This window comes from Triticum dicoccoides, chromosome 7A (genome assembly GCF_002162155.2).
Source record: "Triticum dicoccoides isolate Atlit2015 ecotype Zavitan chromosome 7A, WEW_v2.0, whole genome shotgun sequence".
Classification (NCBI taxonomy): Eukaryota; Viridiplantae; Streptophyta; class Magnoliopsida; order Poales; family Poaceae; genus Triticum; species Triticum dicoccoides.
Window position 1 is genome coordinate 10,533,074 of NC_041392.1, and position 13,070 is coordinate 10,546,143.

The 13,070-nt window shown below is 41.9% G+C and overlaps 1 protein-coding gene across 1 annotated transcript; it reads right to left on the reverse strand.

Annotated features, from left to right (window-relative positions):
- Positions 1–7,200: 7,200 nt before the first annotated feature.
- Positions 7,201–9,448, reverse strand: LOC119330864. The gene is made up of 3 exons (XM_037603995.1): positions 8,825–9,448; positions 8,291–8,520; positions 7,201–8,047 (listed from the first exon to the last, which is right to left on the reverse strand). The coding sequence occupies exons 1-3, from the start codon at positions 9,285–9,287 to the stop codon at positions 7,457–7,459; spliced, it is 1,284 nt and encodes a 427-aa protein (XP_037459892.1). The 5' UTR covers positions 9,288–9,448; the 3' UTR covers positions 7,201–7,456.
- Between the last annotated feature and the right edge of the window lie 3,622 nt (positions 9,449–13,070).

The window sequence follows — 13,070 nt, forward strand, 5'->3', positions numbered from 1 at the left end:
AAAATATGTCTTCATAGGATACCCAAAGAAGACTATTGGGTACACCTTCTATCACAGATCCGAAGGCAAGACATTCGTTGCTAAGAATGGATCATTTCTAGAGAAGGAGTTTCTCTCGAAAGAAGTGAGTGGGAGGAAAGTAGAACTTGTTGAGGTAACTGTACCTGCTCCCTTATTGGAAAGTAGTTCATCACAGAAATCTGTTCTTGTGACTACTACACCAATTAGTGAGGAAGCTAATGATGATGATCATGTAACTTCAGATCAAGTTACTACCGAACCTCGTAGGTAAACCAGAGTGAGATCCGCACCAGAGTGGTACGGTAATCCTGTTCTGAAAATCATGCTACTAGATCATGATGAACCTACGAACTATGAAGAAGCGATGGTGAGCCCAGATTCCGCAAAATGGCTTGAAGCCATGAAATCTGAGATGGGATCCATGTATGAAAACAAAGTATGGATTTTGGTTGACTTGCCCGATGAACGACAAGCAATTGAAAATAAATGGATCTTCAAGAGGAAGACGGACGCTGATAGTAGTGTTACTATCTACAAAGCTAGAATTGTCGTAAAAAGGTTTTTGACAAGTTCAAGATGTTGACTACGATGAGAGTTTCTCACTCGTATCTATGCTTAAGTCTGTCCGAATCATGTTAGCAATTGCCGCATTTTATGAAATCTGGCAAATGGATAAACAAAGCTGCATTCCTTAATGGATTTCTTAAAGAAGAGTTGTATATGATGCAACCAGAAGGTTTTGTCAATCCTAAAAGTATTAACAAAATATGCAAGCTCCAGCGATCCATCTGTGGACTGGTGCAAGCATCTAGGAGTTGGAATATGCGCTTTGATGAAATGATCAAAGTATATAGTTTTATACAGACTTGTGGTGAAGTCTGTATTTACAAGAAAGTGAGTGGGAGCACTACAGCATTTCTGACAAGTATATGTGAATGACATATTATTGATCGAAAATAATGTAGAATTATTCTACAAAGCATAAAGGAGTGTTTGAAAGAAGTTTTCCAAAGAAAGACCTCGGCGAAGCTGCTTACATATTGAGCATCCAGATCTATAGAGATAGATCAAGATGCTTGATAAGTTTTTCAATGAGTACATACCTTGACAAGATTTTGAAGTAGTTCAAAATGGAACAGTCAAAGAAAGAGTTCTTGCCTGTGTTACAAGGTGTGAAGTTGAGTAAGACTCAAAGCCCGACCACGGCAGAAGATAGAAAGAGAATGAAAGTCATTCTCTATGCCTCAGCCATAGGTTCTATAAAGTATGCCATGCTATGTACCAGATCTATTGTATACCCTACACTGTTTTTTGGCAAGGGAGTACAATAGTGATCTAGGAGTAGATCACCGGACATCGGTCAAAATTATCCTTAGTCGAATAAGGATATGTTTCTCGATTATGGAGGTGACAAAAGGTTCGCCGTAAAAGGATTACGTCGATACAAGTTTTTGGCACTGATCCAGATGACTCTAAGTCTTCATCTGGATACATATTAAAAGTGGGAGCAATTAGCTAAAGTAGCTCCGTGCAGAGCATTATAGACATAGAAATTTGCAAAATACATACGGATCTAAATTTTGGCAGACTCGTTTACTAAGCTTCTCTCACAAGCAAAACATGATCACACCTTAGTACTCTTTGGGTGTTAATCACATATAGATGTGAACTAGATTACTGACTCTAGTAAACCCTTTGAGTGTTGGTCACATGACGATGTGAACTATGGATGTTCATCACATGGTGATGTGAACTATTGATGTTAAATCACATGCGATGTGATCTAGATTATTGACTCTAGTGCAAGTGGGAGACTGAAGGAAATATGCCCTAGAGGCAATAATAAAGTTATTATTTATTTCCTTATTTCATGATAAATGTTTATTATTCATGCTAGAATTGTATTAACCGGAAACATAATACATGTGTGAATACATAGACAAACAAAGTGTCACTAGTATGCCTCTACTTGACTAGCTCGTTAATCAAAGATGGTTATGTTTCCTAATCATAGACATGTGTTGTCATTTGATTAACGGGATCACATCATTAGGAGAATGATGTGATTTACTTGACCCATTCTGTTAGCTTAGCACTCGATTGTTTAGTATGTTGCTATTGCTTTCTTCATGACTTATACATGTTCCTATGACTATGAGATTATGCAACTCCCGTTTACCGGAGGAACACTTTGTGTGCTACCAAACGTCACAACGTAACTGGGTGATTATAAAGGAGCTCTACAGGTGTCTCCAAAGGTACATGTTGGGTTGGCGTATTTCGAGATTAGGATTTGTCACTCCGATTGTCGGAGAGGTATCTCTGGGCCCTCTCGGTAATGCACATCACATAAGCCTTGCAAGCATTGCAACTAATGAGTTAGTTGCGCGATGATGTATTACGAAACGAGTAAAGAGACTTGCCGGTAACGAGATTGAACTAGGTATTGAGATACCGACGATCGAATCTCGGGCAAGTAACATACCGATGACAAAGGGAACAACGTATGTTGTTATGCGGTCTGACCGATAAAGATCTTCATAGAATATGTGGGAGCCAATATGAGCATCCAGGTTCCGCTATTGGTTATTGACCGGAGACGTGTCTCGGTCATGTCTACATTGTTCTCGAACCCATAGGGTCCGCACGCTTAAGGTTTCGATGACAGTTATATTATGAGTTTATAAGTTTTAATGTATCGAAGGAGTTCGGAATCCCGGATGAGATGCGGGACATGACGAGGAGTCTCGAAATGGTCGAGACGTAAAGATCGATATATTGGACGACTATATTCGGACATCGGAAAGGTTCCGAGTGATTCGGGTATTTTCGGAGGTACGGGGGAGTTACGGGAATACGAGGAAGAAGCAATGGGCCTTAATGGGCCTTAGTGGGAAGGACCAGGAGGTGGCGCGCGCCCCTCCCAAGCCCAGTCCGAATTGGACAAGGGGTTTGGGGCGCGGCCCCTCTCTCCCTTCCTTCCCCTCTTCCCCCCTTTCCCCCCTCCTCCTAGTTGGACTTGGAAAGGAGGAAACCTACTCCAACTAGGAGTAGGAATCCTACTCCCTGGCGTGCCCCTCCTAGGGCCGGCCTCCTCCCCCTTGCTCCTTTATATACGGGGGCAAGGGGGCACCTCTAGACACACAAGTTGATCTTCGTGATCGTTTTCTTAGCCGTGTGCAGTGCCCCCTTCCACCATAATCCTCGATAATATTGTAGCGGTGCTTAGGCGAAGCCCTGCGACGGTAGAACATCAAGATCGTCACCACGCCGTCGTGCTGACGGAACTCTTCCCTGACACTTTGCCGGATCGGAGTCCGGGGATCGTCTTCGAGCTGAACGTGTGCTAAAACTCGGAGGTGTCGTAGTTTCGGTGCTTGATCAGTCGGGCCATGAAGACGTACGACTACATCAACCGCGTTGTGCTAACGCTTCCGCTGTCGGTCTACAAGGGTACGTAGATCACACTCTCCCCTCTCGTTGCTATGCATCACCATGATCTTGCGTGTGCGTAGGAAATTTTTTGAAATTACTACGTTCCCCAACACTACAACCACCACTGAATCCTCTTTGCCACTTGTCTAATTGGATCTCATTGTTTTGTGGAGACACCGCATCAATCTAGGCTTGGGTTTCAAGGTGCGGTTGCGCATGCATGTTGGTTTTCCGGCCTAGGTGTTGCCTTGCTACTTGTGAGCTGCGTTGGGATTTTCCCGAAGAGGAGAGGATGATGCAATACAATAGAGATAAGTATTTCCTTAGTTATGAAACCAAGGTTATCAATGCAGTAGGAGAACCAAGGAACACTATGTAAACATCATCTGCACACAAACAACAAATACTTGCAACCCAATGAATAAACGGGTTGTCAATCCCTCAAAGGTTATGAGCAAGATTAAACGGTATAGCTTTTGATAGACAGATCAAACTAAAATACAAAATAAATAAAATAAAATAAAATTGCAGCAAGGTATTTTTAGGATTTTATAAGATAAAAGATTGACCCGGGGGGCATAGTCTTCACTAGAGGCTTCTCTCGAGAAAATAGCATATGGTGGGTAAACAAATTACTGTTGGGCAATTGATAAAAAAAGCAAATAATTATGACGATATCCAAGGCAATGATCATACATAGGCATCACATCTAAGATTAGTAGACCGAAACGATTCTGCATCTACTACTATTACTCCACACATCGATCGCTATCCAGCATGCATCTAGTGTATTAAGTTAATGAAAAACGGAGTAATGCATTAAGCAAGATGACATGATGTAGACAAGATAAACTCACGTATGAATAAACCCCATCTTTTTATCCTTAATAGCAATGATACATACATGTCATGTCCTCTTCTGTCACTGGGATTGAGCACCGCAAGATCGAACTCATTACAAAGCACCTCTTCCCATGGCAAGATAAATCAATCTAGTTGGCCAAACCAAACCAATAAATCGGACAAGAAATACGAGGCTATATTAATCATGCATAAAAGAGTTCAGAGAAAACTCAAATAATATTCATGGATAGATCTGATCATAAACCCACAATTTATCGGATCCCAACAAACACACCGCAAAAAAAATTACATCGGATATAACTCCAAAAGCATCAAGAAGAACATTGTATTGAAGAACATCAAGAGAGAAGAAGTCATCTAACTACTAACCATGGACTCGTAGGTCTGTGGTAAACTACTCACATATCATCGGAGGGGCTACAAGGTTTATGAAGAACCCCTCCGTGATTGATTCCCCCTCCGGCAGGGTGCAAGAAAGGGACCCCAAATGGGATTTGTAGCAGCCCCAGTGTCAAGCTACAGTAATGCCCCCCTAATGGCGCCATGTGATCACCTTGTTGCTAATCCATTTGTCAGTTTATAAAAAAATCAAATCAATATATAAAATTAATATTTATTCAACATCAAAATAAAAATGTTCTTTGTGTTGCAAATAATCACTAACTATTTTTCATGAAGAAACCAACATAAATAATTAAAGTGACACAACAGCACTAGATTCGGCCATTTTGAAATAAAAAAATACTTTCACTTTTGAAAAATATGTGAAACTTTGTGGCCAGCTCCATAATATTGCAAGGCATTTTTGTGACAAGTTTGGCATTTAACAAAAATCAAGTGAGGCTAAAATGTAATGCAAAACAGTGAAGAATTACAAAAACAGAAAAGGTGAAGGAAAAGAAAAGGCAGACAGTGTGCTAATGAGCCTTAGTTAAACAGTAAGGCCTAGCCCACCCCCGAGGTTTTCTTCAACCTCTTGTTCATCGGAAGCGTGCTGAACGTCGTGTGCACATCTGTCCCCTGATGGGAGGTGGGCCCATGCTCCCACGTCTGGTCTTCTCCCAAACTTCTAGTGTCTCTTATGTTCAGAAAAAAAACTCAAAAAGGTTCATATGCCATTTGGACTTCGTTTGGTACTGATATGCTGCGAAACCAAAAACAAGCAAAAAAAACAGCAACTGGTAGTGGGCACTAAGTTAATAGGTTAGTCCCAAAAAAGATATAAAGTTGCTTGTAAATGTATATAAAACATCCAAGGTTGATAATATAATAGCATGAAACAAATCAAAAAAATATAGATACGTTGGAGACGTATCAGTGTGTTATGGCTGGGAAGGGCAGAGGAACCTGCTTACTGATAAAATGGAGTGTTGTGACCAGTTTCTCATATTTTGAAAGAAGAGTAACCGATTTGCTCGTCTTCTAGGAGTTCTATGACTGTCGGTGGATTTACCTGTTTTATCCATAAATCATGTAAGAATATATATACCTCGCTAAATTCTATATAGTCAAATCCAACAATAAGTAAGTAAAAAATTGTGTGCATAATTTTTTCTATACATATAGAAAATAAATAATGCATAGACAATGTGTACGCATTTTTAGAAAGTGTTCACACAATTATTTTATGATGTTCTTGTTCTCACACTTTTTTTTCCAAAATGCGCATGCTTTTTTTTAAAATGTGTTCACTTATTTTACAAATGTGTTCTGTAATTTTATTAAGTGTTCACAATTTAAAAAATGTTTATGTGTTTTTGAAAAGTGCTCACATGGTTTTTTTAATGTTCACGTACTTAAAAAAAGTGACCGCACATTAAAAGTATTCAATGCTTAAAAAGTATTCAAGTATTTACAAAAACAATTGATGTAAAATTTAGCGTTCACACATTTTAGATAAATCTTCATGTAAATTTGTGAAATGTGAACAGATTTTAGTAGTCTGAGCCTCGAAGGTAAACACCTTTTGTGCATACTTGCAGGGATATATAAAAAAATTAGTGCCAATAAAAAATATGTTAAAGCTCTTAGCCAGCTGAAAGGACTTGTACCAAGTTTTTTTTTTTAGACATCAGTACTTGTACCAAGTTCGTATCAATGACAATGTTTTTTGTCTGCCGGATATAATCAACTCGCAACAAGCCCTTGGAAGATGGCTGCTGGACTGGTCTGGCAAGGCCCCTGATGCGGCTAAGGGAGTCATGTTAAGCTAACAGAGCCTTGGCAGCCTCCTGACCAAGGATGGATGAAGCCATGAAGGTGAATATCGACGGGGCAACGGCGAAGGTGGACGGTTCAGGGGGCGGTGGAGCGGTCGTGCGCGGTCATCATGGCATGTTTGTGGGAGTAGAGCATGCCATTTTTCCCATCTGTTGCTGACTGGAACATGCTGAACTGTTGGCGTGTCATCGAGGTATCCAGCTGGCCATCGAAGTGGGAGCCCGGAAGACTGTCATGCAGACTGATAATCAGGGGGTAGCGCGGGCCTTGATGAACTCGGGCTGGCTAGATTTCGGTATAGCCCTCTGGTCGAAGAAATCAAGGAGCTTATCTCTTAGATCTCTTAGGATGAGTTTCTTGTGTGTGTTAGGCTAGACGTAATCGAGCGTGTGCTAGGGCTAGACGTAATCGAGCGGCGCATTATCTAGCTGGGGATGGCTGCCTGATAAATTATGTAAGACTTGGTTTTCTATTCCTCCTGTTTCTTGTTTCTATTCAAGACATTATTGTGTCCCTCGGCCACTTAGTTAATAAAAGGCAGCAAGGTTTTCCCCTAAAAAGTTCGCATACCAGAAGAAAAGTCATGCAATTTTCCATCATATCAAGTTGTATGAAGCATAAAAAAAATTAAGTAATCAAGATTGTGCGTCTACGAACAGCTTCCTCAAGACAATTACCCATGCATAATAGTATTAACAAAAGCGAGGTGATCAAATATTACACTGTCCACAAATGCAACAGTACCACTTAACATACACCACCTAAGCAACGGTACCACTTAGCATACACCAAGCAACAGCTAGTCAGCTACCACATCATAACATAAGTAGAGCAGATCTCGGCTACCACCACATCATAACACAAGTACAGCAGGCCAAATGAGTTCAGAGCTCCTGTCAGCATCAGCCTTTCAAGGTCAGAATCGACGACGGAAAAGGGACCAGGCAACACTCACTTCCATACTACATGAGCCAACCGTCAGCACAAAACCTGGGGGAGTTATACCAGCCATCTCAGGTTTTAAGGCTACCTCACTGCTATCAGCAACTTCATCATCGTTAATAGGATATGCCATGGCAGAGACTTTGAGCATCTCCTCAAGGTCAACGGAAACCACACTGCGTGAGAGCTTGACCATGCCATCAGCACCAACAGGCAATCCACCATCTCCAAAATCAAGTAACTTGACTTTCAGGTCATCAGCTCCAGTGTTGTAGGCAGTAAACATACCTCGAAAACCATCTGGCCAAGACCCACCAGTGACTTTTATGCGGATCGTGGCCTCCACAGCGCACATAATGTGATCGTATTTAAGTTCAATTGTGCTAATCCTGCTAGGGTAAACGTCACTAAGCACGCATCCAGATCTAAAATTCAAAACTAGCTCGCTTAGGTCTTTATCATCAGATTTAGTGGTCCCCTTCACTTTCAGCGAAACCTCAATGTGCGAAGGTTCCATCGACACAGCAACAGCACGGCTTGGGCCTGTCAATGCTAGATACGGATCCTGCACCAAACTATTCAAGTAAATAACAGAGTAATGTTCATCAACAGTAAGACCGCATCGAGTAGAATGCAAACAATCTACTCTATCTTATAAGAGAGTATATGGTAGAAGAAGCTTAATGAATCACTAAATCTGACATTGGCAAATGCACAATGGGCAGCACAGATATATCAAAGATGCTAGAGAAGGCCAGGTTAATTAAGGAAATAAAAGGAAGGAATGAAAGAAGATTTACATACGAACATTCTTATTGATGATTTGGCAGTTATTCCTCTGTCGCTGGAAGATAATGTTGCGCTTGTGATCCAAGATATCACGCACGGCAACCATACCAAACACTTGCAGTGGCCAGCGTAAAGAGTCGTCATTGATCGACACGATTTTGAGAGAAACGATCTGCAGAGTTTCCGCGGTCTCGATGTAGACCTTCTCCTCGGGAGTAGGGTAAGTGTAACGCATAGGTGGGATAGATGCTGCATCAATCAATAATGGCCTAGTTAGTTGCATGTAAGTAATGACAGTATGGATTGGCATATGCTGCAATGTAAAACCTCTTCAAACAGGGCTTATTGCTATCGATTCGATGATCCCTATAGGGCGCGGTCAGCGAGAGTTCATTATTGGGGACAGACAGACCGGCAAAACAGCAGTAGCCACAGATACAATTCTCAAGAAAAAAGGGCATGGATTGGCATATGCTGCAATGTAAAATTGGTGGTTTCATTTGATAGATGGCAGAAAAATGCAAGTAATTGCAAGTAAGAAGAGGTGATTTACTGATTTCCAGGAAGGTGGCGCCGTGGCGGGCGTGCTGTTGGTTCCAGCGGCCGCGGAACATGGAGGCGTCCAATTCTTCCTCGCACTGCGCCCACTCCATCTCCTTCTCATAGAGAAGCATCGCCTCTTCTGCGGCTTCTATCGCCTTGGCGGCCGCCTCAGCATCCGCCTTGGCGGCCCGGGCGGCTTCTTCAGCCTCCTCGGCCTTGGCCTTGGCTATCCTGGCAGCTTCTTCGGCCTCCTCGGCCTTGGCCTTGGCTACCCTAGCAGACTCCCTCGCCTTCATCCTGGCTTTATACGCAAGGGATTCAGCCTTGTCCAAGTCTATCCGCGACGCAGCCTTCTTCGCCCTGGATTTCTTCCCCTTGGCAGCGGCCACTTCTTCGGCATTCACCGTAGGCAAGGGAGAAACCTTGGACGAGCCAAAGCGGTACTCCTCCTTGGCTTTAACCCCGCCACCCATCTGCGTCTCCAGCGCGCCGCCCCCGAGATCGATCGTCTTCCACGCCGGCTCCTCCCCGCCGCCGCCGCTCTTTGTTTTGTGTCCGCGCGGTGGGGAAAAGAACCCTAGATCGGGGGGTGGAATACTCTTGGTGGATGGGGCGGTCGGCCGGTCGGGTCGGGTTCTCGGCCCAGGCCGTGAGTGGGTGGATATAGATTGTAGAGCTAGTTTGTTTTGTGTCCACAAGTCGATGCCTGGGAAAAAATGTTGCGTGTGGACACGAGGAGCTAGCAATTGCTGCCTGGCCAGGCTAGCCGGAAAGAAATGTGTTTGGATGAAGCCTGGCCTGGTGAATAGTTCAATGGTTTTAAAAAGAAATCTTAGAATGTACTTATGAGAGCATGGTTAATAGTATAGCCAGCTGCTGGCTATAAGTCAGTGACATGTTATCTACAGCCTATCTTATAGCTAACATGTATAATAGTAGATCAAAAGAGTGTACTATTTTTTTTATTATGCGGCCCACCTTTCATTCTCACAAAGTGTCTAGGAGCACGTGCTAGAGTTGTCTCTTCACCAAGAGCCTGCTTACCTTCTCTCTCCTCTTCTCTCTGCTCCAACTAAACAGAATATACTAGTTTATTTTTTATAGCCCGCTGACTCAGCTCTATTATACTTGCTCTGCCATACCATACCATAGCTGCAGGAGTGCTGTCGTTTTGTGATTAGTAATTCCCAAGCAGCAATTAGCATCTAGGTCGGCTGCCCAGGCGCTCGAAACTGGACGCCTGTGGTCGCCTCGGTCTGCCTGGACCAGGCTAACAAAAGTGCTCAAGTATCCAGGCCAGGCTGGCTTCCTCAGTACCAGGACAACGAGCAAACAACTTCTCTGAAAATCCAGGCCAGGCACGGCACCATGAGGACGTGAACCGAACTGACCCATAGTGGATGGGGATTAAGCGCCGACCCAAGCGGACGGACGGCCATTTTGTCAACATGAGCCCAGGTATGCTCAACCAAATCATTTTGTAGCTACATGTGAGTTTTCTAATCACACATTTCATGAAGAAAATGGATGAACTATTCAAACATTGCCGCTCCTCCATACTCATGCACAACATTCTCACCCTCAAACTGAAACCCTTGATTGTAGATACGTTACGGGCGCTCATCTTCTACGATCATATTATGCATGATCACACAAGCAATCATCACCTCCCACGGCTTCTTGGTGCTCCAAGTCCTAACAGGATACCGAACGATACCCCATCGAGATTGCAAAATACCAAAGGCACGCTCCACGTCCTTCCTAGCACTCTCTTGCTCTTGGGCAAATCTTTTCCTCTTCTCTCCGACAAGGTTGGGGATTGTCTTTACAATAGTGGTTCACTAAGGAAAGATAGTCACCTAGGTAGTATCCTTTGTCGAAGTTATGGCCGTTGATGGTAACATTCACCGATAGGCTGTTGCCTTCGGCAAGCCTTGCAAACACCGGTGAGCGTTGAAGCACGTTGATATTATTATGTGATCCGGCCATGCCGAAGAAAAAGTGGCAGATCCAGAGATCTTGTGAGGCCACGGCCTCAAGTATGACAGTGCAAGTCCTAACACACTAGTGCAGAACCGGGCAATAGCACCGGTTCGTAAGGCCCTTTAGTGTCGGTTCGGTAACCGGCACTAAATTGTAGGCACTAAAGGCCCCTCCCCCTTTAGTACCGGTTCAGCATGAACCGGTGCTAAAGGGCAACCACGTGGCACGAGCCAGCTCCGTGGGCACGTAGGACATTAGTACCGGTTGGTAACACCAACCGGTACTAAATGTTTGGGTGTGTTTTGGTTTTATTTTTTATTTTTACTTTAATTTTTGGTAATATGGATATGGCATATACTTGATCACTTAGCTAGAATCCATCCAGTTGAAACTAATATGCAATTTCTTTCATAAATGATATAATAACTCATCATCATCGTCATATTAATTAATATAAAAACTCTTGCATTATATATATCATCACCAACGGTTTTCATAGCAAAGATATCATCGAGTTCAACATGGTAATGATATTATAAGCGTTCATAACACCACAAAAGCAAATCACTCTTTGAGATTAAGTTCAGGACGAAGAACACGGACATGAGAGGACAAGTACTAAGAGCATGAACTAGCTAATTAATCACCCCTGCTGCTCTCTCTCAGGTAAAATAGTATAGAACATGTATAGCTTTGCTGATTCATCATATTGGAGCATGCAGATGAACATGTCTCCTAATCGTGGGTTGCGCTTCTGATTGCTGCCCCCTAGTACTTCTCTGTGATCGTTCACAATTTTGCTCCAGTCTTTTACTATTAAGCATTCCTCGCTATTAGAAATCCTAAATGCACTAAAGTGCATTGTAGGATATCTTGGCCGTAAGCTAACAATATTCATGGTACCTTTAGTATCGATTCAATCAGGCACAACATTCATCGGGAGTCCCTGTTGAAGAACATCGTATAGTAACATACTTAGCAATGAAGTTTAGCTTAAAAAATAATGTATGCAAAAGATGCACTGAGGAGAAATAGTAGAAATCTTACCATCTTTCCTAAATATATGTGACCGTAGTTCAGTACGAACACTATTGGTCGCATGTTTTGAGTACTAACATTTCTAAGTGCAGGAAAGAAATTTGTCTTGACAGCATCAAGATCCTCAAGCCATGAAACATAATGACTTGTCTCCTCGCAGTTTAGTTCAGCCCTGGGACAGTGGACGGTCCTGTCTACCAAGCGCCGGACATGTTTGCTTGATTGGAAGTAAGCTGTCAATATAAATTGAGATCTATTAATTATTCAACTGGTTCAAATAATCTCATATCGAAGACATAAATATGGTTGAGAAACTCACATAATGGTAGAACTGGAGGCGTTTGCACATCGACCCAGATGTCTCTATTACCTTCAATATCATCTTCCGGACGAATATCAAAGGTGATAACCATATCAGGCTCAAATGCATAAGCCTTGCATAGTGCTTGCCAAGTTTTGCATTCAAAATAGGTGTATGTGTCTGCATTGTATAATTTGACGTTGAAGGTATAACCATGCTCGGTCTTCAAGTAAACTCTTTTTACCTCCATAGTTTCGTTAGGACTGAAACCTATCTTATCCAAGACAAAAATTCTTGCATGGCAGGGGATACGCTATTAGAATAGTAAAAAATTAAAATTAAAAGTTGAAGCAAATGAAGCATAAGTCATGCTTAATTACGAAAAAAGACTTGTCGTTGTGACTTACTGTATCCACTTCGAAGTTCTCATCCAGCTTGATGCTGAAGCGTCTATCATCAACTAGAAAATTTCTGCCGCACAGGCCGCGCTGGTCTTCGCAGTATTCACACATAATGAAATCGTGTTCGTCGTCAGACGACATTCCTATGTTCATAGGTGAAACATTAAACACTTATTAGTTCTATTAATTCAACTAATTCTGTTAATTCAACTAGTTCAACTAATTAATTGAACTAATTCAACTAAGCACTTACGAAAAATATACCTAATTAATTGAACTAATTCAACTAACTAGTTCAACTAAACTAGTTCTATTAATTTTCTTACTAAAAATAAGGTAGCTAGTTCTATATAATAAAATGTTAATTAGATAATGAAATCTCATATAACTAAATTAAATATATATCTAACATATAATTTATATCTAATTCATCTAACATTTGACATTAATATCTAACATATGTTCATGTATAGGTGAAACATTAAACACTTACTAGTTCTATTAATTCAACTAAATAAACTAGTTCTATTAAT

Excerpts from the sequence above, each read along its gene's own strand:
- LOC119330864 (XM_037603995.1), bottom strand. The coding sequence starts at position 9,287 with ATGGGTGGCGGGGTTAAAGCCAAGGAGGAGTACCGCTTTGGCTCGTCC. Across the intron at positions 8,521-8,824 it reads CGCCACCTTCCTGGAAATCA|CATCTATCCCACCTATGCGT; the intron begins GTAAATCACCTC and ends TGATTGATGCAG. Across the intron at positions 8,048-8,290 it reads GCCAAATCATCAATAAGAAT|GATCCGTATCTAGCATTGAC; the intron begins GTTCGTATGTAA and ends AGTTTGGTGCAG.